This window comes from Symphalangus syndactylus, chromosome 3 (assembly GCF_028878055.3).
Source record: "Symphalangus syndactylus isolate Jambi chromosome 3, NHGRI_mSymSyn1-v2.1_pri, whole genome shotgun sequence".
In the NCBI taxonomy this organism is placed as follows: domain Eukaryota; kingdom Metazoa; phylum Chordata; class Mammalia; order Primates; family Hylobatidae; genus Symphalangus; species Symphalangus syndactylus.
The window spans coordinates 142,009,348-142,036,561 of NC_072425.2; the positions used below are offsets into that span (position 1 = coordinate 142,009,348).

Consider the following 27,214-nt stretch of genomic DNA (forward strand, 5'->3'; position numbering starts at 1 on the left):
CCTCTCTCTGTGACAGTGTGGAGCGCTAGGGCAGCTTCGTGGACACCGTGACTCTTTGTTTTGTGGCCTTGGTGCTGACTTCAGAGTATGAGGCAACCTCGAGGGTGGGGCTACAATCTCAGCTTCTGGACATTCCTTTTTTAAAACATGGATCCAAGGCCTGTGACCTGAGGCCCCTGTGTCCCTGCGAGTCTCTTCCTGGCTCTGTGTATGAGCACAGCCTAAGGTAAACGGGAAGAGCTCCTAGTGCTGCTAGGGCCAGAGTGAAGCAGAGAAAGGGCTGGGCTGAGCTTCAGGTTGCGCTCCAGGGGAAAGGTGGCCACGGGACAGCAGGCTCGGGGGCCAGATCCCAGAGCTTGCCAGGGAGGGCTTGTTCTGAGAGGTGAAGGTCATCCTGCAGGGGAAGAGGGCAATACAGGACAGGACCAGGAGGGCGTCTGTCCAAACTGCTGCACTCTCACCCTGTGGCCCTGGCCAGCCTGCTCCACAGGTCCCCAGCTCTTCCTCGGAAAAGGGGGCAGTGGCCTGGATCATGCTCTGCAGGGCTTCTAGCTGTGACACTCCAGGATGTTTGCTCCGAACCCCAGGTCTGACCACATTCCTGTGTTTTCCACAGCTCACTTTAGTGCCAAGGAGGCTGGGGACCTGTCTACACTCTTCGATGTCGGTGGCATCATAGGTGAGGCCTTGCCCTGCTCTGCCAGCAGGCTCCCTTCCCCTCTTTTCTTGTGGGGTGCAGGAAGAAGGGACAGGTCCAATGGGCTATGACCTGGGTAGGTGGCACCAGAGGAAAAATGGCTCCTGGGTTTATTCTCAGTTCTGCTCCTGCCTGGCTGGGTGGGCCTAAGAAAGATGCCCTTTTGTTTGGTCTCCAGTAGTGATGGGCACTACAGGAAGAGGAGGGCTGTGGAAAAAGCAGCTCTGCTGGTTCTTGCTGACAGGCCCAGGCCAGCACTGGGGCACAGCTGGGGTGCCAGGCGAGGGGATGGCATGGTCCCGTCTGGGAGTCAGTGTGTGAGTGGGTGTGTGTTCCAGGCGGCATCATGGCAGGGCTCATCTCTGACTACACCAATGGCAGGGCCACCACTTGCTGCGTCATGCTCATCTTGGCTGCCCCCATGGTGCGTATAACCTCGAGGGTAAAGTGCGAATGCATGTGAGCAGGAGCCTGCGTGGGCCTCTGGCCTGTGTGCACGTCCACATGATACACACATTGATGTCTCCATGTACGCGTGCACGTGCATCATTGTGCACACACGGGGTAGGAGAAGCGAGGGTCAGCAGAGGCACCTTGGAAAAAGAGCCAGACTGCAGACTTTAGAGGGGGATTCATGACTGTTTGGCCTTGGTAGAGAAGGAGACCGCCTCCTAAACTTCTTGATCAAGGAAAGAAGAGACTGAGGTTGAATCTGAGAGAAGACTGTTTGGAGAAAGGGAGATGATAGAGTACCACGTTTTAGACCGTCCATCCCTGGGACATTTAAAGACCAGAGAGATCTGGGTGGGCAGGGGAAAGGAATAGGATGCCCTATGGGGTTTCAGGGCAGGAGAAGGTTGTTCCAGACCTCAGGGCTCCAGGCCGGCAAAGGGATTCCGGGTGACTCTGCCTCTCCCCTCTCCTCTCTCAGATGTTCCTGTACAACTACATTGGCCAGGATGGGATTACCAGCTCCATAGGTGAGGAGGAGGTTGCAAGTCCTGCCAGGCCAGGGGACCCATGAGGCTGGCCCACGGGGGGCACTGGCAGGTGGAGGGGCTGGGAGGGCTCCTGCCTTGGGGTTGGGGCTGCGGGTGGTGCTGCTTCTCTGACTGGCTATCTCTGTGCTGTCCCAGTGATGCTGATCATCTGCGGGGGCCTGGTCAATGGCCCATATGCGCTCATCACCACTGCTGTCTCTGCTGACCTGGTAAGTGGGGCCACCTCCCGAGGGCCAGGGACCGCTCTGGGGGCTTGGTCAGGGCCACCATCTCCAGGTCCATTTCTCCCTGTCTCCCATCCCGCAGAGGAGAAACCGTCAAAGTCCTTCAGAATGCACCATGGGCCCCTCTCCTCTCAAACCCAAACCCCAGTCACCACCTTCCCTGAGTCAGCCCCTCTCCTGTCCTGGTTCCGCTCCTGCTGCCGCTCAGCTGGGCCTCCCCACTCTACTGTCTCTCTCCAGGGGACTCACAAGAGCCTGAAGGGCAATGCCAAAGCCCTGTCCACGGTCACGGCCATCATTGACGGCACTGGCTCTGTAGGTCTGTGACTAGCTCTGTTGTGGGCCGGCCCCCGGGCATAGTGCCCTCCGGCGGGCAGGGGAGGTGCAGGACCCCTGCTCACAAGGCTGTGCTCCATTCAGGCGCGGCTCTGGGGCCTCTGCTGGCTGGGCTTCTCTCTCCCACGGGCTGGAACAATGTCTTCTACATGCTCATCTCTGCTGATGTCCTAGCCTGCTTGGTAAGAGTCTTGGGGTACACAAATAGGTATTGAGGGATGCTCTGTCCTGCCAGACTGGAACCCTGGAGGTCCAAAGCATTGGCCATTTGGGGTTCTGGGGCAATGAGAGCAGCTGCCCTTTGCTCAGAAGCACTCTCCCTCCCCCGAGTGACCCCTTACCAAATGGGAGTGTGTCTCTCCCCCTTCTCCACTGCCAGTCCACGGGTTACCCTGGTGCTGGGCACTCAGTGCTCAATGCTAACAGTGCCCTCCCTTTCCTATGTGCCTTGTGCTCACAGCTCCTTTGCCGGTTAGTGTACAAAGAGATCTTGGCCTGGAAGGTGTCCCTGAGCAGAGGCAGCGGGTGAGTCTGGGGAGCTGAAGCTGCCCCTCTACCAAACTCATTTCTCATGGGAATCAGCCCAGTGCTCAGTTTCTCCAAACACAGGCTGAGGCTCGACCAGCCCAGACCTGAGGAGCACTGAGCCAGTCCCTGGGTGGCCCTCACCCTGCTAACCTGTCCTCTGTTGTACCGTGTATCTCTATAGCTCTAGTATGGTCCTAACCCACCAGCGATAGTATTTTCCTCAAGTCCCATGACTTTTGTGAGTATTTACTTCGAGTCTGTGACTCAAGTGCCATTTGAGTGGGGGCTGCATGCAAATCCTCTGTCCTGCAGTATGACTTTTTCCAACTTCCTCTTTTTTCTTGTGGGCCAGTTGTAAAGACTTTCAACCTCAGCAGAGCGTGGTGCTTGGGAACTGTTTTCCAAGGGGTCTGAGATGCCACAGAGGTTGGTGGCCTCTTCCCTGAGGGACAGTGTTAGAAGTTTGGACATGCCCTCCGGGGACAGAGGAGGCAGAAATAGGGAAACCAGTTTCCCTCTGAGCTGAGACTGAGCTGCAAGTGCCTCCTGAAGTTCAGAAACCAAGGTCATCTGGCCCCTCTGCCTGGGGTATGCAAAAAAAGCAACTACCAATCAAAGTCTCTGAAACAAATGTGAATCAAGCATGGGTGGCTGGCCTGGTGTGCTCTCTGCCTACTGTCTGGTGGTGGTGGATGTGGTGGTGGCACCAGTAGGTCAGTGGCTGAGGCTGCACAGTGCTGGTGGTCTGATGGTCGGGCGACCCTCTCTCGCTGGCCGTCCTGAGCAGGAGCCTCGTGCTAACAAGGAGGCCGCTAACGAGCTGGCCGGAGCTGTGGACCTGGGCTGGATGGCAAATGTGAGGAGGAACCCCCTGGGTCATGGTAATCAGCACGCATCTGGGGACACACTTCCACCTAAGGAAGACACCACCCAGGGGAGAGAAAGTGAGAGCAGGAAGACACACAACACAGGAAGCACGCAGAGCACCTGTCGTGTCCTGCCCTGTCCTGCCCTGCCCTGGAAGAGGGGAGCAGGGGACTGGACTGCATGACCCAAAGTTCCTGTGCCTGTGCTCCTTGGAGCCAGGCCTGAGGGTGGGAAGGGAAGAAGAGCAGCAGAAAGGGAGGAGGATTTAGTGAGCAACTGCTCTGTGCCTGAATTGTGTCTGGCTTTAGACGTGTGAGCTTGCCTTGCAGCAGCCTCTCATTGACGGTGAGAGACAGAGGCTCAGAGCTCGGGCACAGCCTAACACTGAAACTGGGCCTGGGGGTTGTTTGCTTTTCTCTGGACTGCCACCACTGTCCCAGGCTGGTCCTTCTCCATGGGAGGCCTGTGTGTGAGGTGTGCAGTGATTTGTCAGAGCAGACAGAGCACTGGGCTTGGAATCCAAAAACCCCTGGACAGTCCTGCTTTCTCCACTCACTCCATGAGACTTTGGGCATAGCGCCCAGATTCTCTGAACCGCCACATCTTTATGTATGAATAGGAATGCTTATCCCTGAATACCTGGCAGAACTGACCTGAGGCTGAGATAAGATGGGATATGTGATATTGCTTTGTAAAGCTGTCAAATGTGGCATGAACATTGTAAGGTTTTATTTAATTTCTTTTTTCTTTCTTTCTTTCTTTCTTTTTTTTTTTTTTTTTTGAGGCAGAGTTTTGCTCTTATTGTCCAGGCTGGAGTGCAGTGGTGCGATCTCAGCTCACTGCAACCTCCGCCTCCCAGGTTCAAGTGATTCTCTTGCCTCAGCCTCCCGAATAGCTGGGACCACAGGCATGCACCACCATGCCCAGCTAATTTTGTATTTTTAGTAGAGACAGGGTTTCTCCATGTTGGTCAGGCTGGTCTCGAACTCCCGACCTCAGGTGACCCACCCGCCTCGGCCTCCCAAAGTGCTGGGATTACAGGTGTGAGCCACTGCGCCTGGCCAGGTTTTAAATATTAATCTGGCTTGCTATTTCCTGCCTGAGAGGTGAAAGGGAGGCCTAATTACAGAGAACTGAGATGAAAGCAATGATGAAGGGACCCTGGGATCCTGCCTTTCCTCTCCCCACTCAGCAGGAGCTTATGAAGTCATCTCACTTTCTCTTCTGTCCCCTCTCTCCTCTTCATGCAGGTATAAAGAAATATGAGGCCCCAATTGGAACAGCATCATGGAAGGTGCCAGTTGGGTCCCCAACGTGCTCCCCATGGGCAAGACAATGGAAACTTCCACAAGTAGGGGAGGCAAACCCTCTTTATTGAACATCAGCCAGCCCAGCCCAGACCCAGGGCTGCCTAAGGACACAGAGATTCTCCATGGGAAGGGGACTGCCAAGCATGAGGAAATAGAAGATTCAGGGGCCTGTGCTCTGGAAGCTGCAAGCAAAAGGGATGGGACTGGGGCTGAGTTGTGTCTCCATTTTGATAAGGGAAGGATATGCTCAGACTCCTGCTTGTTCAGATTCCAAGACAGAAGGTTTCACAAGGCCAAGGCCTGGAAAATGTGCGTCTCTCCTTCCCATGTTAAATTTTAATCTCTGTAATCTGCCTATATCTATAGGTAGGCATCTCACTCCGTCAACGGAGCCCAGCCTCTCTTTGTCCCTCTGTCCATGAAACAGTCTTCTCTGCATTTCCCCAAGCTGGGCCCTCTTCTACCCTCCATTTAGGCCTGTTGATAACTCCATTACCCATCCATCACTGCTGTTCCTCCAGGGCCAGCACTCGGGCGAGGCAGGGGAGCTGCCTTCGGTACATAATTTGAGGGGGCACTCCCTCTTGGGCACATGCCGGCCCTGAGTGCCTCCCTTGCCTCACTCTGATCCCGGCCCCATAATGTCCTCAGTGGAAGGTGACTGGGGGCCAGTGCTGTGGGGAGAGTAGAAAGAGGAGTTGGCCTGACTAAAAATACCAGTATGTGTATTAAGTATTTTGAGAATGAAATGCCAAGGAGTGCCTACTGTATGCCAGCTCTGCTCTAGGAATGGAGTAGACAATAGACACAAGAAGGACTTATGCCCTGAACACAGGTGCCAACGGTGACAAGACTGGCAAGACGTGAGGGCATGAATGGTTCATTCAGGCAGCTGCTGCAGGTGTGGTCGCCTGGTGCCATCTGCCGCTCCCTTTTCCACTTTTCTATGTCCTCCTTCCACCCCAAGTCCCAGATCACTCGCTATCTTCTGGCTAGCTCTTGGCATCTCCATCTGAGCCTAAAGTTGCCCACTGGCACCAATAGATTCCCTTTGACCTGCTGCTCCCATGCTCATCCTTGTCAGGGCTTGGCTTGGCAGTGAGCGGGGCTGGCATAGGGTGCTGAAGTGGGGTCCCAGGACCATCAGGTGGGTAGTTTAAAGCTGATGACAGTGGGCATTCCTGAAGGGGATGCTCATGACACTGACGATGTGTGGGCAAACTGGGAGCTTAGAGTGCCACACAAGATAAAAGCCTTGCATTTCCTGGGACGTTGTGGGCTGATGCATTAGCCAGATACACACCCTTCCACACTGAAGCAGGCTGCACAGGCGCCAATGGCAACAAACAAGGAAGGCTCCTCCTGCCTGCAGTCACTTCAGCTCTGAGCGTAGGAGTCAGCCAGGGACCTCCAAGTCCTCAGGGCCCACAGGGGCAAGAGCTATACTCTGGTCTTATGTTCAGCATTCAGGAAAGCTGCTCTCTGCTGCTCTTTGACATTGAGAATGAAATGAAATTAGTTATTCATTTAACTTCACATTGGTCTCAATTAAGCTTAAAATGTTCTTCCTTATAGATGCTCCAATAGCACACTTATAATTAAGGAGTTTAAGGAGAAGCTGTGTTGCTTATATGAGCCACTAGATGGTGACCCAATCCCATCATACAGCCCCAGGGTGGGCTGTGGTTCCATCCTGCTTTCCTGAAGAGAGACATGAGCAGGAGCCTCTTGACTTTTCAGACTTTCAGCTTGCTTTCTGCTTCAGAGGGCAGGGGAAGAGGAATGGGTCTCTCGAGGTCTTCTCTTCCCCAGCTGCACTGCTTACTAACTTTAAGCCTGTTTCATCATCAGGAAAATGGTGACATTACCTACCTCATAGGATTGGTATGAAGGGAGACACAAACTCAACACACTCCTGCCCTTGAAGAACTTGTCTAGTTAGGGGAGAAATAGGAAAACACACGGAGACAGCGACTCCAGGTGAGAGCTATGCTGTTCATTAGTCCAGCCACGCAGGAACATGGCTGGCAGAAGGGCGATTCCAGGGGCAATGGGAAGAGTCCTTCTTCCTTATGAAGGCAGAATTCTCAGGACTTGGATGATTCATTTGATAAGGTAGTGAGGGGCAGTGGAAGAGGGAGGAAGTTAACATGAATACTTATCCAACTCCTAGGATGTTAGGCCTTAGAGACTGAAAACTGAACAAATGGCATTGGCTCCTACCAGCAGGTAAGTGTGGCACTAGACACATGCAAAAGGCATTGTGGGAGCTCAGGGTCTGGCCTCAGAAATGAGGACTTAGGCTGTGGGTAAGGAGTTGGAAAAAATACTGAAGGTTGGGGGAACCCCAGCACTGAGATCTGCCTGTCTGCACCCATCTCCCAGGTCCCAGGTTCCTGGCCCTGTTGGGGCAGCTCTGGGCACGGCCTGTTCACCAGAGGCCTGGTACCTGCCTTCTCCCTGGGCCTCAGCACTCACTCACACAGGGCTAATGTAGGAGTATTACGTTAATTAGTTATTCATTTAATTTAACTTCACATTTGGTCTCAATTAAGCTTAAAATGTTCTTCCTTATAGATGCTACAATAGCACTTGTAATTAAAAAGCAATAACTCTTTGCGTTTCTCCCTTAGAGATCCACTGGGAGGCTGGGCGAGAGTGTGTGGGGTGGCTCGGGGAGGAGGAGGAGGAGGCAAGAGGCAAAGAAAAGAAAAGGAAAGAAGCTCTTGGTCGGTCCTAGCACCATGAGGCCGCCACTAAGACTGAGGCTGGCAGGAGGAACTCAACACATCTGAGTGTCTGAGTGGGGGTGGGAGAGTCGCTGTTGGGAATCCTGAGAAGTGACAAAGGAGCATAGCTCCTACTGAAAGGTGTGGGGTAGGGAGGATGGCAGATGGGGGTGGAAGGAGGCAATGCTTAGGGGAGAAGGGGCCCTATATTCTGTGACAGGTACAATGTGCCCCCATAAGATGTCCACATCCTAATTTTCAGAACCAGTGAATGTTACCTTACATGGCAAATGAGATTTTGCATATGTGATTAAGGATCTTGAGATGGAAAGACTGATGGGGTGGACCCAGTGGAATCACAGGGCTCTGGATGAATCACAGAGGGAGGCAGGAGTGTTGGCGATTGGCAGATGCTGCTCTGCTGACCTTGAAGACTGAGGAAGGGTCCACCAGCCAGGGCGACGGGGGCGGCCTCTAGAAGGTGGAAAAGGCAAGGAAATGGGTTCTCTCGAGGCTCCAAAGCCTTTCCTTTACCCCCTGAAACCCATTTCTGGTTTCTGACCCCCGGAGCGATAAATGAATTGTTCGAAACCAGTAAGTCTATGGCAATCTGCTACAACAGTAATAGGAAATTGATAATATTCCCAGTGTAAAACTGGGGTATGACCAATTTAACGGCAGGAAAATAACCACAGGCAAACAAAAGAAATCCCCAAAGCTTAAAACAAGTGAAAGGGCTGGCCTCATAGCATTTAGGCACAGCATAAGGGCTACCATGTGACCACCTCACCCAAGAGTTCTCCGAGGGCAGGACTTGGGCTAAATGCACAGACAGTATCATCCCCAGCATGATGTGATGTAAACCATTAAAAACACACTTTCTCATTCTGTCTGTGTGGCACTGAGCCTGATTTCAATCCCAGCTCTCATTTGTTTGGTGGCAGGAAACTGAGAAAAGAGGGTGGGGGTAGGGACTCAGAAATTTTTTTTTTTTTTTTTTTTTTTTTTTGCATAAACAGTCACCACCAATAATCTGCTAGGGACAGAGATCAAGTAGAAAACAAAACAAAACAAAAATTCCTGGTGTGTGGCTTTGATTCTGCCATTGGCACCTCTGAAAACCGGCCCAAGTCTCAACATTCCAGCTGGACGGTGCTTACAAGAGAGGTGGCAGGGTTCTCGAAACTTGAAAACCTAGTCTACTAGCAGCTCAGCTGTTTAGTATCTCTGAGCAAGGGGACAACCAAAGTCTAACAGCAGAGGCCTGCCAGAAACACTGGGCTAACGGGTGAAGCTATCTCTGAGGCCTGCATGCCTGTTCACGCTTTTCCCCAGACTCCTGCTCAATTCCTAAGATTCTGGTTTTTCCACCAGACTCAGCTACTTTTCCTTGGTATTTCTGTCAAGTGGATTTGCACTGCCTGCCCTTGCCCCTCCTTTTCCTTCGAGTTTATCTTATGGAGCAACGCCCCATAACAGAAAGTAGTCAGGCTCTTAGACTCTACAGCCAAACTGCCTGACTTCGGATCCTGACTCCTGTTTACCCCTACCAGCCTGTGCCTGTTCCCCATCTGTGAAATGGGGATACTAAGAGTACCTACTTCATAGGGCCAATATGAGGAAGACATAATGCTTACAACACACTTAGAAAAATGCCCAGCACATGTTTGCTAAATGTAACAAAAATTGTTATTTTGACATGTGGAACCCTAGACTTATTTCCAAGTATTGGGATGGAAATAGAGATTAAAGGTTGAACTTTATGAACTATAAAATCTCTTCCAATCCTGAGTTCTTATGCTCCTATGAGGATAATCAACACTTTTCCAGATTCGTTTCCATACGGTTCTGATTCTCACATCTGGAAATTCATTTCTATGTAACAGCCAGATACTTAAAGGTTTAAGCAAAGGAATTATGATTGAAGTTTGTTATTCATACTAAAATGATCATTAGAATCTTTTAATGAAACTTTTACCTTTTTGGATATGTGTTAGGAAAATGTCAGGTACAAATAGCTAAGAAACAGTATTAACCAATGTAAAAATAAGGAGTTACTTGAAAGCCAAAAGTGATCTTTAAACTATTTGAGAAATGAGATGTCAGGACTCCTGATGTCAAGTTGGACCCCACTTCTAATTAACTGTGAAACTTTCTAAATCCCTTGTCCTCTCTGCCTGTTTCTCATCTGTAAAATAATCACAGCAGGTTTCTTTACACATTGAGCAAAAAATAAACCAGAAACACTTCAACTGCAACAACCATGAAATAGAGTTGATACTAAAGTTTCTGTTAAATAACAGAACAAAAAATGGATTGCTTTGTGTTAGAATAAAAACATTTAAAAATAAATGGGATGCCCTCCTTCCAGGATGGAGTGAGGAAGACAGTCTAGACACCTCACAGCCTAGTTCTCTGATGGACTTACTGCACCAGGACTAGTGCTTTACACCCTATGGGCACATGATACATGCTGAATGAACGGCAGGATGCGAGAATGAATGGCTACGTACTTCCTAGTCCCTGGACATTGGTATGGTAATTCTGATGCAGTTTTACATTAAATTTACATTGTACACAAAGAATGGTAGCTTTACTTCCATTTTTAAAAGTGAAAAATTGAAGGAGCTTATCAACAAATTACCCACTGTGATCTCCACTGGGATAGGGTGGTATCTTGCTAATTCAGCTTTTGTCAGGATACAATTTTAAGACGCTACGAAATAACCTATTTTCTTATATAGAAACCCAGATTTACTCTCCCTCTCCACCTTCTAAACAGTGGGGATCACCAGTCTGCCACAGGATCCCCTCTGGGTAGGGAACAGTATAGGAGGGAACACGTTCTAAGGCCACTGATCACAGAATGGTTCTGAACACTAAGATGACTTCTGTCTGTATTTAAGGAATGACCTCTGAGCCCTGTCTCCAAGAAGGCCACGAGCATACAGGGTACCATAACAGGCACTGACTATAGGGTTATCTCATGCCAAACTCTCAGTGAAATTCATTTTGAGCCCTCTCAGCCTTCTACGTCTTATCCCAACCCCGCGGGGCTTTTTTTGCATAACTGCATTGAGTATGCAGGTAGAAAGAAATCTATCATTCATTTCACCACAGCTGGTAATTATAGACTCCAGGTCTGTAGACTGTAGGTCAAGTCAAGCTGAAATAAACTTTGCACAGAATTTTTTTTTTTTTTTTTTTTTTTTTTTTGCCTAAAGCCAATCTTTAACATATAAGCCTGTCATTTACATCAGGCAAAAAAACAAAAATTAGAAAACAGTAGTATTAAGGATAGAATTTAGTTTCCAACCTTAATACACTTTCTTCCATCTAAATAGTCACCCAAAACCTCATAGTTATTATCCATTGATCTAATAGTTGAATAACTTTTGGGGGGAATAAAAAAGATGGATTTATGGTCAGGAACCTATAAGAGTTTTCCCAGAGTTACTTTTTTAGCAAGGCTCTCAGAAGAAGGTGACAATTGGCAGCTTGTGTTTGTCAGGAGCCAAGCTTCCACTTGGGCTGCAGGGAGACTCACAGAGTAGCACAATAGCATGAGGCCCCCAGCTTGTCTCAATTCCCTCAAGACTTAGCATTCTTTTTTCTCTCCCTCAATCTGCTTAGAGGATGTTTCTTCCTTTCTTACCTGTGTGCCCTAGGCCAGATTAGGAAACTATTTCCTTTGAAGTTTTCTGTACAAAGCCTTATCTGCAAAGTTTTTCCAAACTAAGTAAGATAAAGGAAATGGTTCAATGTAGGGATAACTATACCTGGCCCTCACCAGCCCATGACTCTCAATGGGTACCTGTTCTCTCTTCTTGGAATTTAGAGCTTAGTTGCCTCTGGGGTGGCAGGACTGGGTACCTTCTCTACCCTGAAAACAGAATTGAGGAGAGAAAGTGAAGGAACAGTGGCCTTACCCTACCTCAAGCTCTCAATCAGAGTTCCACAAAGCCCAGTGTGTTTTCTTTCTGAGACAAGCCCTGGGGCCTACCACACCTGGGTTTGCACACTGGCTGTTAGGTGAAGGTTGGGCAAGTCAGTTGATCTCTTTAAGCTTCCATTTTTTCTACTTTAAAGTGGGGATGATAAAAATGAGACCGTTGTAAAAATTAAATAAATTTAAACCTCAAAGGAATTAGTGTGCTACTGGCATAGAGCATGTACTCCATCAGTGATCTCTTTCCAACTTGTTTTCTTGGTTCTTAATTTTAAGCCAGAAGATTCTTTTTCAAATGGCTCTGGGGAGTCAGGATCAGACTTCCAAAGTGGAACCTGACCAGAGCCCCTCCATTTAATGCAAATTTCATTTGGTCTGGGAGATCAGACAGGTATAGAGCTTTATCTGATGTTGAGAATATACTTTCCTCACTAGCTTTGGAGAAAGGGCTACAAAGATGAAAAGAGAAGACACCCCAAAATGGACTCATAGTAATTAAATAAGGCACACGGAGCCCACCACATCGTGGAAGAAAAAAACCTACAGATACATGGCAAGACAAAAAACAAAAAACAGTATTTCCATACCTTTCCTCTAATCCCAAGGAAATCTAAAGATAATTGATTCAAAAAGCCGTGGCCAAGAGTTCGAAGTGAAAGTAGCCCTTTAGCTATTATTTATTGCTTCATTAGAGCAGAGGGAAGTGACACTCATTGCCTTCATAGAGCTCTGCAGAAATATATGCAGAGTGGTCCATGACCAACATCTGAGTAAGTCTTCCAAATTATCACATTAAAATAACCTTTCAAATTTGAGTGCCTCTCCTTTGCAAACGACTGCAACCTCATAAAGAAGAATTTTATATATTATCAAAAAGAACCAGAAGCCTATGTGCTCTTTTCCCCAAAATCCACTTACTAAGGACTTGAGTGAAAATCCACTCTAAGCAGATCACTGTTACTATTTCCCTTTCAAAACAGTTGGAAATCCTAAGGTACGGGTACTAAGAAGATAGCAATATCCTTCTTAAGCTGGTAAGAATCTAGCCCCACAGGGACAATTTAGCAATCCTGTTTCTGGAAGCCAGGACTCAAGAGATTTGTCTTAGTGATGGACGGATACTCCTCTAACCTTAAGGCATGAGGGCTGTCAAAACAAGGCTCTGAATAGTGACTTCCTGCTCATCAGTGTCATCACAATGAAGGAGAGAACAGGTTTTCGTTTTCCTGAAGGGTGGTCAGTAGGAGCGCAGTGGTTTGGCATAGATCGGCTCGAGAACATGATGGAGTAAAACCAAGAAGAGGCCTCCAAGGAAGATGGCGCTAAGGAAAGCCAGCAGGACATAGCGGCCAATGAAAAAGTCATCCACGATCTGGAGAAAGAAAACATCAAAATGAAATTACTACCAGTTAGGCACCCTGGCTGGGTTAATCTGAACTCCATGATGAGTGGGCCAAGAGTTAGTTCATGTGTATAACTTCCAGTAACATCCTGCCCTGAGTCTCCTCTGTACATGGAGAAAAAAGAATCTTTTCCTCAACTCCCTGAGCAGGAGACACAAGTCAAGAAGGGATTAATGAGGTACAGGGAACAAATGGCTCAATTTAGGAGGTTGGTCAACACTTTGAAGTCCCTGGATGAATTCTTTTATATTCTGAAATCTGTTACCTGAAAGAGTTAATGCGAAGCTTTTGCTTGGTCCTAGAAAGGCTCATTTTTGTTGTTGCTAAAATACATTTTATTACAGAGAATTTTAAACATACATAAAAATGCAATAGTATAATAAACTCCCATGTATCTAAGACCCAACCCCCAAAATCATCAATCCATTGCCATTTCAGGAGAGTTCATTTTCAAAATGAAAGGTGACTCTTTAAAGCTATCAGTGGAAGAGTCCCATGCCACGGGGCAGGGAAAATGGCCATTTACCTGAGATACTAAAACACTAAGAGGATAGGTAACTTGCCCCAAAGCAGACAGTGGGCTGCCTGGCCTTACACTTGAGGCCCCAAAGATGTTGGTCTTTGCTGTCAAAACCCTATAATTGGTGTTGGCTCTACCCACTTGTCCACTGTCCCCTTCCAAAGCTCCACTCTCCCCAGATCCAAATGGTGGTGCTTAAATTTGGGCAGGAAAAAGCAATTTAATCTATAGACCTAGTGGAGCAACACCACCAACCAAAGTGGCTGACTGACTTCACAGAAGCCTTGAAATCCCAGTACCTAGGAGAATCCAAAACACCTGAAAGGCAACTGTGGCAGACAGAATAATGGCCCAAAGATAACCACATCCTAATCCCCAGAAATTGTGAATATGTTAGATTATATGTTAAAGGAGAATTAAGATTGCCAATCAGCTGCTCTTAAAATAAGGGGGATTAATCTGGATTATCCAATCCAGGTGGACCCAATCTAATCACAGGATCCTTCTAAGTTGAATAGGGAGGTGGGAGAGAGGGTCAGAGAAAGAGAGGTAAGGATGGAAGTGTCAGTGAGGCGTGATGTCACTGGCTCTGAAGATGGAGGAAGGGGGCTGTCAGCCAAGGAATACGAGCAGCCTCTAGAAGCTGGAAAGGATAAGGAAATGGATTCTCCCCTGGAACCTCCAGAAAGGAATGCTGCCCTGCCAACTCCTTGGTTTTAGCCCAGTGAGACTGATTTTAGACTCTAACCTACAGAACTGAAAGATAATACATCTGTGTTGTGAGCCATTAGTTCACATCATTTGTTACAGCAGCAACAGAAAACTAACACAGCGGCCATACGCAAAGTACCTCTCAGACCCGAGCCCTAGTAGGATCACTGAGATCCAAAGACACGTCAGCTGCTCCAGAGATTACCCCAACAGTCAACTTACAACAAAGGTCAGTTTGATAAAACAGCTTTTTTTTTTTTTTTTTTTTTTTTTTTTTTTTTTTTTTTTTTTTGAGACGGAGTCTTGCTCTGTCGCCCAGGCTGGAGTGCAGTGGCGCAATCTCGGCTCACTGCAAGCTCCGCCTCCCGGGTTCACGCCATTCTCCTGCCTCAGCCTCTCCGAGTAGCTGGGACTACAGGCGCCCGCCACCACGCCCGGCTAATTTTTTGTATTTTTTTAGTGGAGACGGGGTTTCACTGTGGTCTCGATCTCCTGACCTCGTGATCCGCCAGCCTCGGCCTCCCAAAGTGCTGGGATTACAAGCGTGAGCCACCGCGCCCGGCCGATAAAACAGCTTTAACATAACTTTGACCTTGGCTCCGGTACTGAACAAGTCTCTTGCGGGCCACATATTTGCTCGTTCGACACGTTTCACTTTTAATTAGCCAATTAGCAGGCCTTGGGTGCAGAAGGCCCAGGCCATGTATTATTGATACAGCATTGAGCCAGGCTGCTGCAGAGGCCAGCTCTCAAAACCTGAAAATGAGAACTCCAATTCTGCCGGCCATGCTGACAAAAGTATTTTGCTCAAACCCCATTCTTGTCTCCTGGGTCTGAAACTCATATGACAGACAATCGAGGGATTGATTTCAAAAATGTGTTTACCCTGTGCCCTTCTCCCAATGTTTACATCTGCAACATCCAGAAATGTGGCAGCCCACCTCACTCTTCCCCTTAAAAGACAAGGAAAGCAGCCGGGTGCGGTGGCTCACGTCTGTAATCCCAGCACTCTGGGAGGCTGAGGCGAGTGGATCACCTGAGGTCAGCAGTTCGAGACCAGCCTGGGCAACATGGTGAAACCCTATCTCTACCAAAAATACAAAAATTAGCTGGGTGTGGTGGCACATGCCTATAATCTCAGCTATTCAGGAGGCTGAGGTAGGAGAATTGCTTGAGCCCGGGAGACGGAGGTTGCAGTGTGCTAAGATCATGCCACTGCACTCCAGCCTGGCTGACAGAGTGAGACTGTCTCAAAAAAAAAAAAAAATAAATAAATAAGTGAGGTGGGAATTTGCCCTGGCTCACGCATGTGGTACCCACACCTCCAGAGTGTTTTCCAAATATTGACAACAAACTGGTGCCCATGGAAATAATTCCTTAAGTGTATGTGGTAACTACTATTTCCCTTGGAGTTTAATTTCCTTCCTCATGCCATAGTTAATCCTACAGTGTCAACTTTAGTTCAAAAGTTACACGTATAATCTTGTGTACTGTTGTTGTCTAGTGTCAAAATGCTAACCCACGAGCTCTCTAGGACTGCCCTGGATATTCTGTTAAGTTCTCAACAATGAAGATTTTGAAGACGGACCTCAGCTTGAATCCCTGTTCTGCCTCTTGCTATGTGACCTTGGGCAAGTTACCTTAACCTCTGGCAGACTCAGTGTTCTTACCTATAAAATGGGGATAATAATGGTAGCTATGTCATACTACTTGGGGCTGTCCTGAGGTTTAAATGAGACAGTGCAAACAAAGTGTTTGGCACAGGACCTGGCACACAGAAATCCCTTAAAGAATGTTAGCTATTTTCATGACTATCACTTAAAACATCAAAATGAGGGTTGAGAGGAAAGCTGTGAGAAGGAGTAATGGGACAGAAGAGGTCAATGCCATTGTCAAGGTCCCATGGGTCTGAGACCAGCCATGCATGGTAAAGCCATGGTAAAGAACTCCAGAGAAGGATTCTGAGAGAGATGATAAAAATCCATTTAAAGATGTGGGTGCTGGCAGGTATGGTCCCAAGCATGAGGACCAAAGAACTCCCAGAAAACTGTGAGGAAAATTCTAGCACATGCAGTTGGAGAAGCATGTCCTCAGCACCCTCAGGGCACCACATCAATTTCAGCCCAGGATCTGTGGTTAGGAGCCCAGGCTGCCAGGAATGGGAACACTTCATCTCTATTTCATTTTCTTTTTTTTCTGTCCCCATGGTACGAGGTGGCTTTCCAACAGGCTGTTTTCAACCTGATGCAAACTGAAGATGAGACCAAATCAGGCAAATAACTGCCTGGTGGGGTTGTAGATGGAATTCAGAGTAAGATTCTTTTCCTGAGTGAAGGGGCAGGGAAACTTAAAACTCCCTCTGAACTTTCCCCGTCATTGGTTGAACTTTACAATTCTGACATCTCGGGCAACCCGATGTCAGGGAACATCAAGGGCAGGATGGATGTGCAGACCAAGAGAAATAAGAATCACAGCTCAGGAGGCAAAATGAAACCAACAGCTTTACCTTAACTTCCACCTCTGGGGCTGGGAATTCACCAGCTCGTGGGAAAAGCAACAGAACTGATGTGATGATCACAGCACCGAAGAATAAAAAAATGACAGAGAACCTGGGGTCAAAAAGACAAATTATTAAAATCACTGTTTACAATTTCTTCTCTGCTCAGTTAGGTCTGGACAGTCTCTTCCTTGGAGCCAATATTCTATGTTTCAGTCCCTTAACAATGTCCAGAGGCCTGCTGTCAACAACCTCTTCATCCCAAAGTCCTTCCTCCTAGACAGGTACCAGCTGGGTGCATTCCCATTTATTCTTGGTAATTCCCAATTCCTAAGAATGGAAATGTGTAGTTTTTATTTTTACTATCAAAGTCATAATCAAGAAAAACCAAAGCATCCCCTCTCCACCTCCACTTCTGTTGTTTTTAGAACAAAAGACTTTAGAAAATTCTACCTCTCTCTGCTTCGTACTAAAACTATCTTGCCAGAGTGCAACTCTATAGTGTTTTCAGAGTCGGTTTGTGGCCTAACCCTGTTCTGAAGGCAACGCCTGATAGAGAAAGCAGGCCCAACTCATCAAATGTTGCTTTCATTGTTGCTTTCATTTTCCTGGGCCCAGGGCTAGAGCCTCGGGGACTGGACCAAGCATCTGCCATAAATCTGAACAATTCATAAACACATACACGTACAACCTCGAGAAATTCAATAAGCAGTGAAAGCAGAATTTCTTGCCCCAGTTAGAACTCAAGAACACTTCCTTCTCCTCCCATCTCTGCTCCAGAGCATAAATAACACAGTTCGTGTTTATAAAAAGAGGTTAAAATGCAACTCATTCAAACTGCCAGTGATTACAAAACTGATCTCTTAAATTCTAAATGTTTAGTGAGCATCAGCGATTTTGCCTCTAATTGCTTTACCTAGGACTCCCAGTTGGAAAGAATGCCTTACCTCACCACCCCGGAGGCTCTGGACAGCAGCACACACAGCAGCAGCACTGCCACCCAGAGCAGGGCTAAGATGAACACGCCCGCACCGACTCCGAGCACAGTGCCAGCCATCCCGTGGGGAGGCAGCGGCGGCCCCCCGCCCTGCGCACCACACGATCAAGTGTCCTCTGTGCTCCAGCGCCGCCTTCCTGCCGCACACTCCCATGAAGGCATTCAGACAAATACAGAAAGCCTAAACTCATTACAGGTTATTTTTTGATGATCAGTGTGTTAGGAGGATTACTCAGTACAGGTCATTAATTTTCAGAAATGTCCAGTCCCAGAGTCCCTTAATGGAAACTGGAAATTTAGAACCCAAAGCTTTTCTCTTTGGTGGGGACTGAGAGGGTGTTTTCCGCTCTGCTCTCCAAGGTTTTTTCTGAGTGTTTCCCTTCAAATTTGGTACCCGAGTTCTACTTTGACCTCTTCCCCCAGCCCACGGGAGAAAGCTGAACCCTCTCTTGATACAAAACCCTACCTAGGAACTGGTAGAAGACAGCAGGGCATGGGAACTCCAGGGCCAAAGCAGAAGTTGAAGCTCTCAGGTTAAATCCATGGTGTGAGCTTTGACTCACCAGGCAATCGATCACAAGACAGAAAGTTCCCACTCTATTGTTGAGTTCTTATTCAAGAGGACGAAAACTCTCAGTCCTTAAAGAAGAGGAACAGCCATCACTATTTTTGAACATTTACTGTGTGCTAAGTGCCGTACAAACATATCTGATTTAATCCTGGCACGAAGTTTCTGAGAAACGTATTACTATAGCCATGTTACAGAATAGGTAAGTGAGATATAAGCGCGATGGGGTATCTATTAGTTTCCTAATTAGCGGCTCAAAATAGAAATTTATTTTCTCACAGGCCAGCAATCCAAAATAAAGGTGTCGGCAGGGCTGTACTCCCTCCAAAGGCTCTAGGGCAGGGGTCCCCAACCCCTGGGCCATGGACTGGTACTGGTCCATGGCCTTTTAGGAAATGGGCCGCACAGCAGGAGGTGAGCAGCAGGCAAGCCAGTGTTACTGCCTGAGCTTCGCCTCCTGTCATATTAGTGGTGGCGGCATTAGGTTCTCACAGGAGCACGAACCCTATTGTGAACTGCAAGTGCAAGGCATCTAAGTGAAACCACCCCCCTGCATCCCCCTGTGGAAAAATTGTTTTCCATGAAACCAGTCCCTGGTACCAAAAAGATTGGGGATGGCTGCTCTAGGGGATAACCCTTCCCTGCCTCTTCCAGCTTCTGGTAGCTCCAGGCACCATTCATTGGCTTTTAACTCACAACTCCGGTCTCTGCCTCCATCTTCCCATGGCATTCTCCTGTGTCTGTCTTCACCTTTTCTGTCTCTTGTAAGGGTACTTGTCATTGGATTTAGGGTCTGTACAAAGAATCTAGTATTATCTTGAGATGCTTGACTTAATTAAATCTGCAAAGACCCTTTTGTCAAACAAGGTCACGGTCACAGATTCCGGGGGTGAGGATGTGGACATATATTTTTGGGGACCACCATTCAACTCACGGCTGAGGAACAGCACACCACACTACCTCTCCTGGTTTTCCTTTTCAGCATCGGAGACAAGTCTTAAGCAAACACATTCCTCTAGGTTGCTGATTTTCTTTACCCTCATGGTTTAAATACCATGAAAATATTAGCTATGAGAAGTTATAAAGTTATTGGAAAGGAGGGTCTAAGCATGAACTGCTAAAAAAAAATACATTTATTGACTCAACATTTATGATGTGCCCGCCATGTAAAGCACTGCGCTATAAGCTGGGGATGCCAAAGGTGAATAAGATATCTTCTGACAGAAGCTCAAGGTCTATTGGAGAACATTGTCCTGAAAACAAGTGTCCATATTACATTCTGATTAACAGTAAAAGTGAAGGGCAGTGGGAACTGCAATAGTGAGAGGAGCTTTACAAAGGAAGTACTCCACACAGGCATGTTTAGGAAAGAATCAGAGTGAAAAGATGACAGAGTGAGGGGAGATGGGACCTGCGGCCCACCTACATGCCTGACTTCTCTGGGGAGCAGTCTGCCCTCATTAGGGCCACATGGGCGCCATCTTGGTCACTCTAACATGACTGGGGTTTCCCCATCTCTGGGTCTTTGTACTTGCTGTTTCCACTGCCTGGAACTAGCCCTCAACCCCAAGCACTCCTGCTACTATTCGTAGGACTGGCTTTCCTCAGCCTTCTGATTTCTGCTTAAATGTCACTCTTCAGTGAGGTCTTCCCTGAGTATCTTCTCTAAAGTAACCCCTCAAACACTGACTCTCCATCACTCTATTTCCTTCAGAGTGCTTTTCACAAAACTAGTTAATATTTTCATTTATTTGTTTACAAGTTTATTTTCTGTCTCTCCAACTAGAATAGTAAACTCCACGAAGGCAGAGACCTGGTATCTTTCTCACTGTGGTAACCCCAGTTCTTAGCACAGAGATTATGCACAACAAGTATCTGTGGGAGGAATAAATGACACAGTGCTAACAAGTCCACAAACATCAGGTGAGGGAGTGAAAGGATCATATGGAGTTTCAGAAAGATGACTGTAACCTCTGGTCAATATGCTGGATGGAAGTTAACAAAGGAAGTGCCTCATATAACAAACAGCAAACACAGAAATGTTCAATAAAATAGAATAAGAAGAATTTAGTATATAGCAGAGCTCGAAAGCAATAAAGAAAAATCATTAAGTGCTATAAAAAAATGTAACTCAAGGCCTGAGCTGAGCCTGAAAGTCTATGAGGGTACTGGTGCCTGATACAGACCTTCAGGGTGATTCTCTTCAGGGCAGATAAGGTCTCAAGCCCATGATGGCAAAGAACTAGCAATGAGAACAATGCAGGAAGCTGGGCCCTCACAGGGCTGACCAGTTTTTGAAATAGGGTCTAAACAATCTGCTACTGACTTAGTTGGAAGAAAGCTGGCTGAGTGCTTCAGCCCACAGGTCAAAAAACAACAGCCCAAGAGAAATCTGAATCCCCACCTCACATCATATCCATGTGTGAGATTCAGTACTACCAATGTGATATGGGAATCCCAAATAGAAAGATTAACATGAAAACTAGACTAAAAGTGAGAACCCACTGGGTCCCAGCAGAGACAAAACTAAACCCACAGGCTGGAATGCAAGACTCCCTCAAGAGTAAGTGTAAAATAAAGATGTTTTCGGACATACAAAGGGTGAAATGTAGTACACCTCTCATGGATCCTCAGTGAAAGAGCTACTCAGAGGCATACTTCAGCAAGAAGGAAAATGAACCAAGAAAGGAGGTATGAGATATAGGAAGCATGGTGAGAAAAATACCAAGAAATATTGACAGTAAAGATTTCTGTAATAATGACAATTTTTGAGGGGTTAAAAATCAGCAGAACTAAATATTACTCAACAGTTATATGGTAGATGGAAAAAGATAGTTCAAAGTTAAAGCATTCTACAGTTATTTTGTTTTGGAGGAGGTATACTTTTTTAAGCTAAGTACACAAGTTAAAAAAACATATAGGTAAACAGCAAGCAACAGAAATAGAAAAAATAGCTTCTATACTAGTAAAGTGAAAAAAAAAATAAAGAAAACAGAAAGAGGGGCAAGGGTCAGTGGGAGTGAGGTAGGTAGCAGAACAAAGAATAAGCAAGGAAAATGGAAAATACAAAATAAGTTTGTAAAAATAAACCCAAATACAACAGTAATCATAGTACATGGAAACATTATATTTGACTACTAAAAGAAATTCTCTTAGATTTTTCTTTTTTAAAATAGCTGTGTACAAAAGCTCTACAGAAAGTACAATGAGAGGCTGAAAATAAAGAGATTCAGAAAGACATGCAAAGCAAATATTAACAAGACAAAAACCAGGGAAGGAGGGAATAGGGAGATGGTGAATGAGTATAGAGTTTTCAGTTTTGCAAGATGAAAACGTTCTGGAGCTCTGTTTCACAACACTGTGAATATACTTAACACTGCTGATCTGCACTCTTAAAAATGGTTAGGACAGGAAATTTTATGTTTTTTTGTTTTTGTTTTTGTTTTTTTTTTAAGGCACAGTTGAAAAAAAACAAGTGAAACAAAATAAAATATAAGCTACTGAAGCAATATTAGTACCAAGCAAAATAGATGTAAAGCTCTGAAAAATATTAATAAGAACAGTGACAAAAGGAACAATTCAGTAAAAAGATACAACCTGAAACAAATGTGAACCTAACAACAAAACCTCCAAATACATAAAGCCAAAACTGACAGAAGTACTACAATAAATGGATAAAACCACTAATTTAGTGGGAGATTTTCATATATGTCTCAGAAACTGATAGATCAAGCAGATAAAAAAGAATAAACACTTGAGAAAGAGGATACCTGAATGAGAATAAATATGTAAAAAGGTGCTCAACTTCATTAGTCATCCAGAAATTGCAAATGAAAACCAAATTCAGTACCTTCATATATCCACCAGAATGGCTAACATGAAAACGACAGACAACACCAAGCGTTGACAAAGATATGGAGTAACTGGAACCCGCATACATGGCTGGCAAGGGCCATAATTTGTTAACCACTGCTTCGGAGACTATTGACAGTATCTAATAAAGCTAAATATAAATGCACCCTACATCCAGCTCTTCTATTCTTAGATGTATTCCCAACAGAAATGCGCACCTAAGTTCAAACAAAAGACATTGCAGCCCTACTTGAAACAGCTAAAACCTTAAACAATCCAAATATCTACCGAGTGGATATAGTACTCTACAATCTATTCATTCATACAGTGTATAAAGCATTATGTAGTATAAAGCAATGGGAATAGTATAAAGCAATAAGAAAGAACACACTACAACTATACTCAACAATGTGGATGAATTTCACAAATATTGAATGAAAAAAAGCTAGAGGCTAAAGAGTTCATAGTATATGATTCCATTTATATAATGTTCAAAACAGGTCAAACTAATTTTAGGGGCTAGAGGTCAGGGGTATGGTTGGCTTGTGAAACATAGTGACTGTAGGAGGTTCAGGGAGATACTGATAACATTCTGTTTCTTGATCTGGGTTTGGTCACCTGGCTTTGTTCATACAGTGATGTTGTATCTAACCATGCACTTAGGATTTATATACTTTTCTGTATGTGTATTACCCTTCACTAAAATGTTTACTTTACAGAAAGAATATTAAGAGATGTATCAGCCAAGTATAGTATATGGACCCTTATTTGGTGCTGATTCAAACAAAGCATTGCAAAAACCTTTTATGAAATGATTGGGGAAATCTGAAGAATATCCAGATATTTGATAATATTAGGAAATTACTGTTTGTATTTTCAGTGAAACAACATTATTGAAAAAGATGGTATTATTATATTGTTAAAAGATTATTTATGATAAAGATATATGCATACACACATGTAGCACATTACAGATAACAGAAAAGGGTTTCTAGGAGCTTTCTATTATCTGAGTGAAAGGAGGTGAAGGGGCTGACATGAAACAAGACTGGTCATGAGCTAGTTGTTGAAGCTGGGTGATGAGTGTGTAGATGTTTGCTATCCTATTTTCTATACTTCTGAATATATTTGAAACTTTCATAACAAAAAGATGTGGATATATATGTATCTGCATAAATATGAATATAACAAAAGATGAGTAAGATTTGTATAGCTAAAATTATAAAACTTTATTCAAAGACAAAAAAAAAAGAGAGAGAGAGACCTGAATAGAGAAATAAAGCAGACCTGAACAGAGAATAACCTGTGTTCCCGGATGGTATGGTTCAATTAAAAAATCTCAATTTTCCCTAACCTATAAATTCAATGCAATTCTAACCAAAGTCTAAAAACAATTTTTTGTGGAACTTGAAAACGGATCCTAAATTCATATGGAAGAGCAAAAACCCAAGAATAGCCAAAACAATTTTGAGAACTAGGATGGCAACTTGCCTTTCTTGTTACCAACTGCCGCAAGACACATTAAAAAACCAAAGTAATTAAAACAGTGTGATAGTGGCACAAAAACACATGGCCCAGTGGTATAAAATCGAGAACCCATAAACAGATCCATGCATTTGTGAGAACTTCCTACAGCACAGAGTTGGCTTTATGACTCAGTGGGTAAAGAACTTCATAGATAGTGTTGGGACAAACGATTCTCCAATGGGAAAATAATAAAACTAGATCTCTATATGATATACAGAAGTCGATTTTAAGTGGAAAGTAATTCGTAATGAAATAGCATATGTTTAAATATACAAATGTTCAGGCTGACTATACTAGAATACATAATGAAGTACAGTAGTCAGATGCTTGCACCTAAACTTAGAATCACCACGAACGCAAAGGCTTCAAATGCAGACTATGCAGGTGTGTTGTTCTGGCAACTCAAATACCACGAGCTGTGCTGCCTTTAGTTATGTGATTTGCTAGAGTGATGAACAACTCTTGTTAAAGTTCCAAACCACAAATAAGTATAATTTTCCTCAGATTTACATTAGAGTTGCATTCTTGGAAATTTTACTATATTAAACTGTGCCAAAAAATACATTATGTTTATACAAAAACCGGAGTTAGGCTCTAGACTCAGATAATTATAAATGAGTATCCTGTGGGATACTCAAAAGTTGCACAGGATGCAGGACAATTCTTCGTTGTGAGGACTGTCCCATACATTACAGAACATCCAGTATCCACAGTTCTGATCTGTAAACCCCAGTAGTGCCTCCAATCAAAGAATAACAAAATACATCTTCACAAATTCCAAAACACCCTAAAAGGGGCAGCAACATCTCTTTGGGGAACCACTGTTCTAGAAAAACTCTTGCATAAAGAGACATGTACAAGGTGTTTATTGCAGTTTTGTTTACAATAGCAAAACATCAGGAAAAAACCTAAATGTCCATCAATCAGGGAACAGATACAATATTATATACTCATAATGAATACTTAAAATGAATGAAATTGATCTATATGTATTGATGTGAATATATATCAAAAACAATATTGAGTGACAAAAACAAGTTGCAAGATGGAACCCACAGTATGACACTACTTGTATTTTTAAAATTAAATACAATCTAAACAGTAATATGTAGTTTCTGACGAACATATATACAGCAAAAGTATAAAACATGGGCATAAATGATATATGACAATCTCAAAAGACTATTTGCCTCTGGAGAGGGAGAAAGGAAAGGGAATGGGGTTGGGAGTGGAAATAAAAGGGATCTGAACTAAATCTGTGATGTTTTATTTATTTAAAATAAAAAACTTGAGCTGGTGTGCCAAAATGTTAATATTGATTAATCTGATTGGTGGAACATAGATATTATACTACCCAATGTGCTATTTTCTGTTTTTAAATTTTTCGTGATAATTTTTAATTTTTAAAAAGGTAATGGGCAGCAGGATGCATATGAATTGGGTGACCAGTTAGGAAACTATTGCAATTCTCCAGATAAGAGATGATGAGGGTCTGAACTCCAGTCAGCTGTGTCAAGGGAGAAGGTGTTAGAAATGACACAAGTTTCTAGCTTAGTTGACTGAGCTGATGGTACTGCCCTTAAGAAAACAACTATTTAAATTTAATTTGTGCTATTCTGGATATTACACAAATAACCTAGAGGACTTGGACCAACTCTAACAGAATAGAGGGCAAACGGTAGTTGAAGCTGGCTGGCACCATTAGAAATGTTGCCCTTCAATTCCCCTTAGTAGATTAAGAGTTCGTGAGACATTGGATTTATATATGGTATGGCTTTAAAGTAATAAATAAATATTCCCAAGCTCTTTTAAGAATGGAGCTCATAATTTTATAAGCAAACTATACATTTTCTTACTAAGCATAGAAAAGAAGGGCTGGGTATAGTATAGAATGCTGCTATAGGGGAAGAGAGAACATCTAGTCATTTTTATCTTATTTAAATGTGAGAATAATATCTGTGATAATTTCTCATATTAGAATAGCTAAATTATTGTTATTGAGTACAAACAATAAAATATAAAAACGGGTTCACGCCGTTATTAAACCTTCTTTGAGAAGTGATGGCTTGGCCAACCCGATTTCAAGGGTAAGTCCATTTACTTAATGTCTGTGGCATTTAAAGCAGGTAGATTGGAGTGGAAAAAAATAATTTAAATTTGAACAGTTCAGCAGCTGACAACAAGAGCAACTATAGGGCCAAGGTTTTCCTTCTGTGCTCAATGCTGTGAGGTTTTTCTCTGAAAGAGTTTGTCCAAAACCTTTTAGATGTGTGTGTTCATTTAATTAATGGTTGTTTCTACATACCCTTTCATCCAGCTGTCAGAGAAAATAGAGAGGAATAAATGGACTGATCCCTGCACAGGTAACCTAATGGATTAAAAATACAGTACTCATCACCAGGCTGATCATCATGAGTGAGAATACTAACGGCCATTATAAGATGACTTACTATCTAAGACAAATGTGGATTCCTCAGAGGGTAATGTGGCCTAAGTGCTGCTGCTGGAGGGAGATATCTCACCCATCCCCCGATTTTCACACTGACTCAAGCCCTTGAAATCAACAGAAAACAGTGGGTTACAGGAGTGAAGTGCTCCTCTGGAAGAGTCCTTTTCACTTTGCTTTATAGCTGTTTTCCAAACCTTCAAAAATAACTGGGGGGTTACTTTCACACTTTTATGTTTCTACTTTAAACACTTCACTATCTTTTGAATTCTAAAATATTAGAATAACGCCTCTACTTTGTAATTAGATAAAATGCAAGCCTGGGGAAAAAATCAGTTGCCAAGCTCCCAAAATGCCACCGATGTAGCATCTGCTGTTAACACGTTGATAGAAAAGAGAATCAGTAAAACCTAGGTCTCTTCCTTGCATCCCTCTCCTGGACGGTGTTGTAGGTTGGAAGCGCTGCAGAGCCTCGGTCTATCCGCTCTCTGCATCTCACAGCACTGCAGCCTGGGAACACCCCACTTGAACTCTCAGCTTCTCCCCAACCCTGTTGCAGATTCAAACTAGCGACAGGAAAACAATGCCCCCCATGTCTCGTCTTCAGAATGTGCACCTGGCCACCTCCCAGGAGCTGGAGAGGGATTAAGGTCTCGGTCATAAGAGATCTGAATCAGGCACTGACACTTCCTTTTCTTAAGAGCATGAAAAATAAAACAGTCCTTCCTTCTCTGCCTCCAATTAAGTATTTATTAGCCGGGCCTTGGGTCCAGATCAGCGGTAAGGGTTGTCTGCGAGGTCCGTGCACCGCCGTCCGCCCACGCCTTCTTCCAACCACCTCAGCCCGACCCTCCACTTTTCTCCCTTCCCCGCAGCCGCCCCGCTTTCCTCACCTCTGCCCTCTTCACCTGGATCCACTCTCCCCCAGGCTCTACTCACACCTCAGATTCTGGCCCGTTCCAGCTCACCGGGCTCTGGTTTACTTAGGACGAATCACAAGTGGGCTTTCATTTAGGTGATTTAAGATCCACTAATCAGCGTCGCTCTTTCAA

General features: G+C 44.9%; 2 protein-coding genes across 18 annotated transcripts in view; one reads left to right on the forward strand and one right to left on the reverse strand.

Moving 5' to 3' along the window:
- SLC37A2 (solute carrier family 37 member 2) overlaps nt 1-8,580 on the forward strand; it is a 28,814-nt gene extending 20,234 nt beyond the window's left edge. The window contains exons 11-18 of one of the 3 annotated variants that reach the window (XM_055273612.2): nt 617-679; nt 1,036-1,121; nt 1,629-1,677; nt 1,834-1,907; nt 2,163-2,241; nt 2,343-2,440; nt 2,719-2,783; nt 2,968-8,580. In XM_055273612.2, the coding sequence (XP_055129587.1) occupies nt 617-679; nt 1,036-1,121; nt 1,629-1,677; nt 1,834-1,907; nt 2,163-2,241; nt 2,343-2,440; nt 2,719-2,783; nt 2,968-2,998 (545 nt within the window). In that variant the 3' untranslated portion in view covers nt 2,999-8,580. The remainder of the gene's footprint in view (nt 1-616; nt 680-1,035; nt 1,122-1,628; nt 1,678-1,833; nt 1,908-2,162; nt 2,242-2,342; nt 2,441-2,718; nt 2,784-2,967) is intronic. The other 2 variants (XM_055273613.2, XR_010119882.1) reach the window with 2 other exon arrangements.
- On the reverse strand, nt 5,006-27,163 carry TMEM218 (transmembrane protein 218). 15 transcript variants are annotated; one of them, XM_063635625.1, is made up of 8 exons: nt 27,056-27,148; nt 26,167-26,269; nt 26,022-26,084; nt 18,333-18,408; nt 17,720-17,950; nt 17,025-17,102; nt 16,782-16,884; nt 5,006-13,013 (listed from the first exon to the last, which is right to left on the reverse strand). In XM_063635625.1, the coding sequence occupies exons 5-8, from the start codon at nt 17,827-17,829 to the stop codon at nt 12,879-12,881; spliced, it is 426 nt and encodes a 141-aa protein (XP_063491695.1). In that variant the 5' UTR covers nt 17,830-17,950; nt 18,333-18,408; nt 26,022-26,084; nt 26,167-26,269; nt 27,056-27,148; the 3' UTR covers nt 5,006-12,878. The 15 variants fall into 15 exon arrangements, 12 of the variants coding, with proteins under 12 accessions (XP_063491695.1, XP_063491696.1, XP_063491699.1 ...); XM_063635626.1 differs by lacking the exon at nt 17,025-17,102 and having other exon boundaries at nt 17,720-17,916; nt 27,056-27,144; XR_010119885.1 differs by lacking the exons at nt 17,025-17,102; nt 26,022-26,084; nt 26,167-26,269 and having other exon boundaries at nt 5,006-6,448; nt 12,773-13,013; nt 18,236-18,408; nt 27,056-27,163.
- Nucleotides 27,164-27,214: the final 51 nt, after the last annotated feature.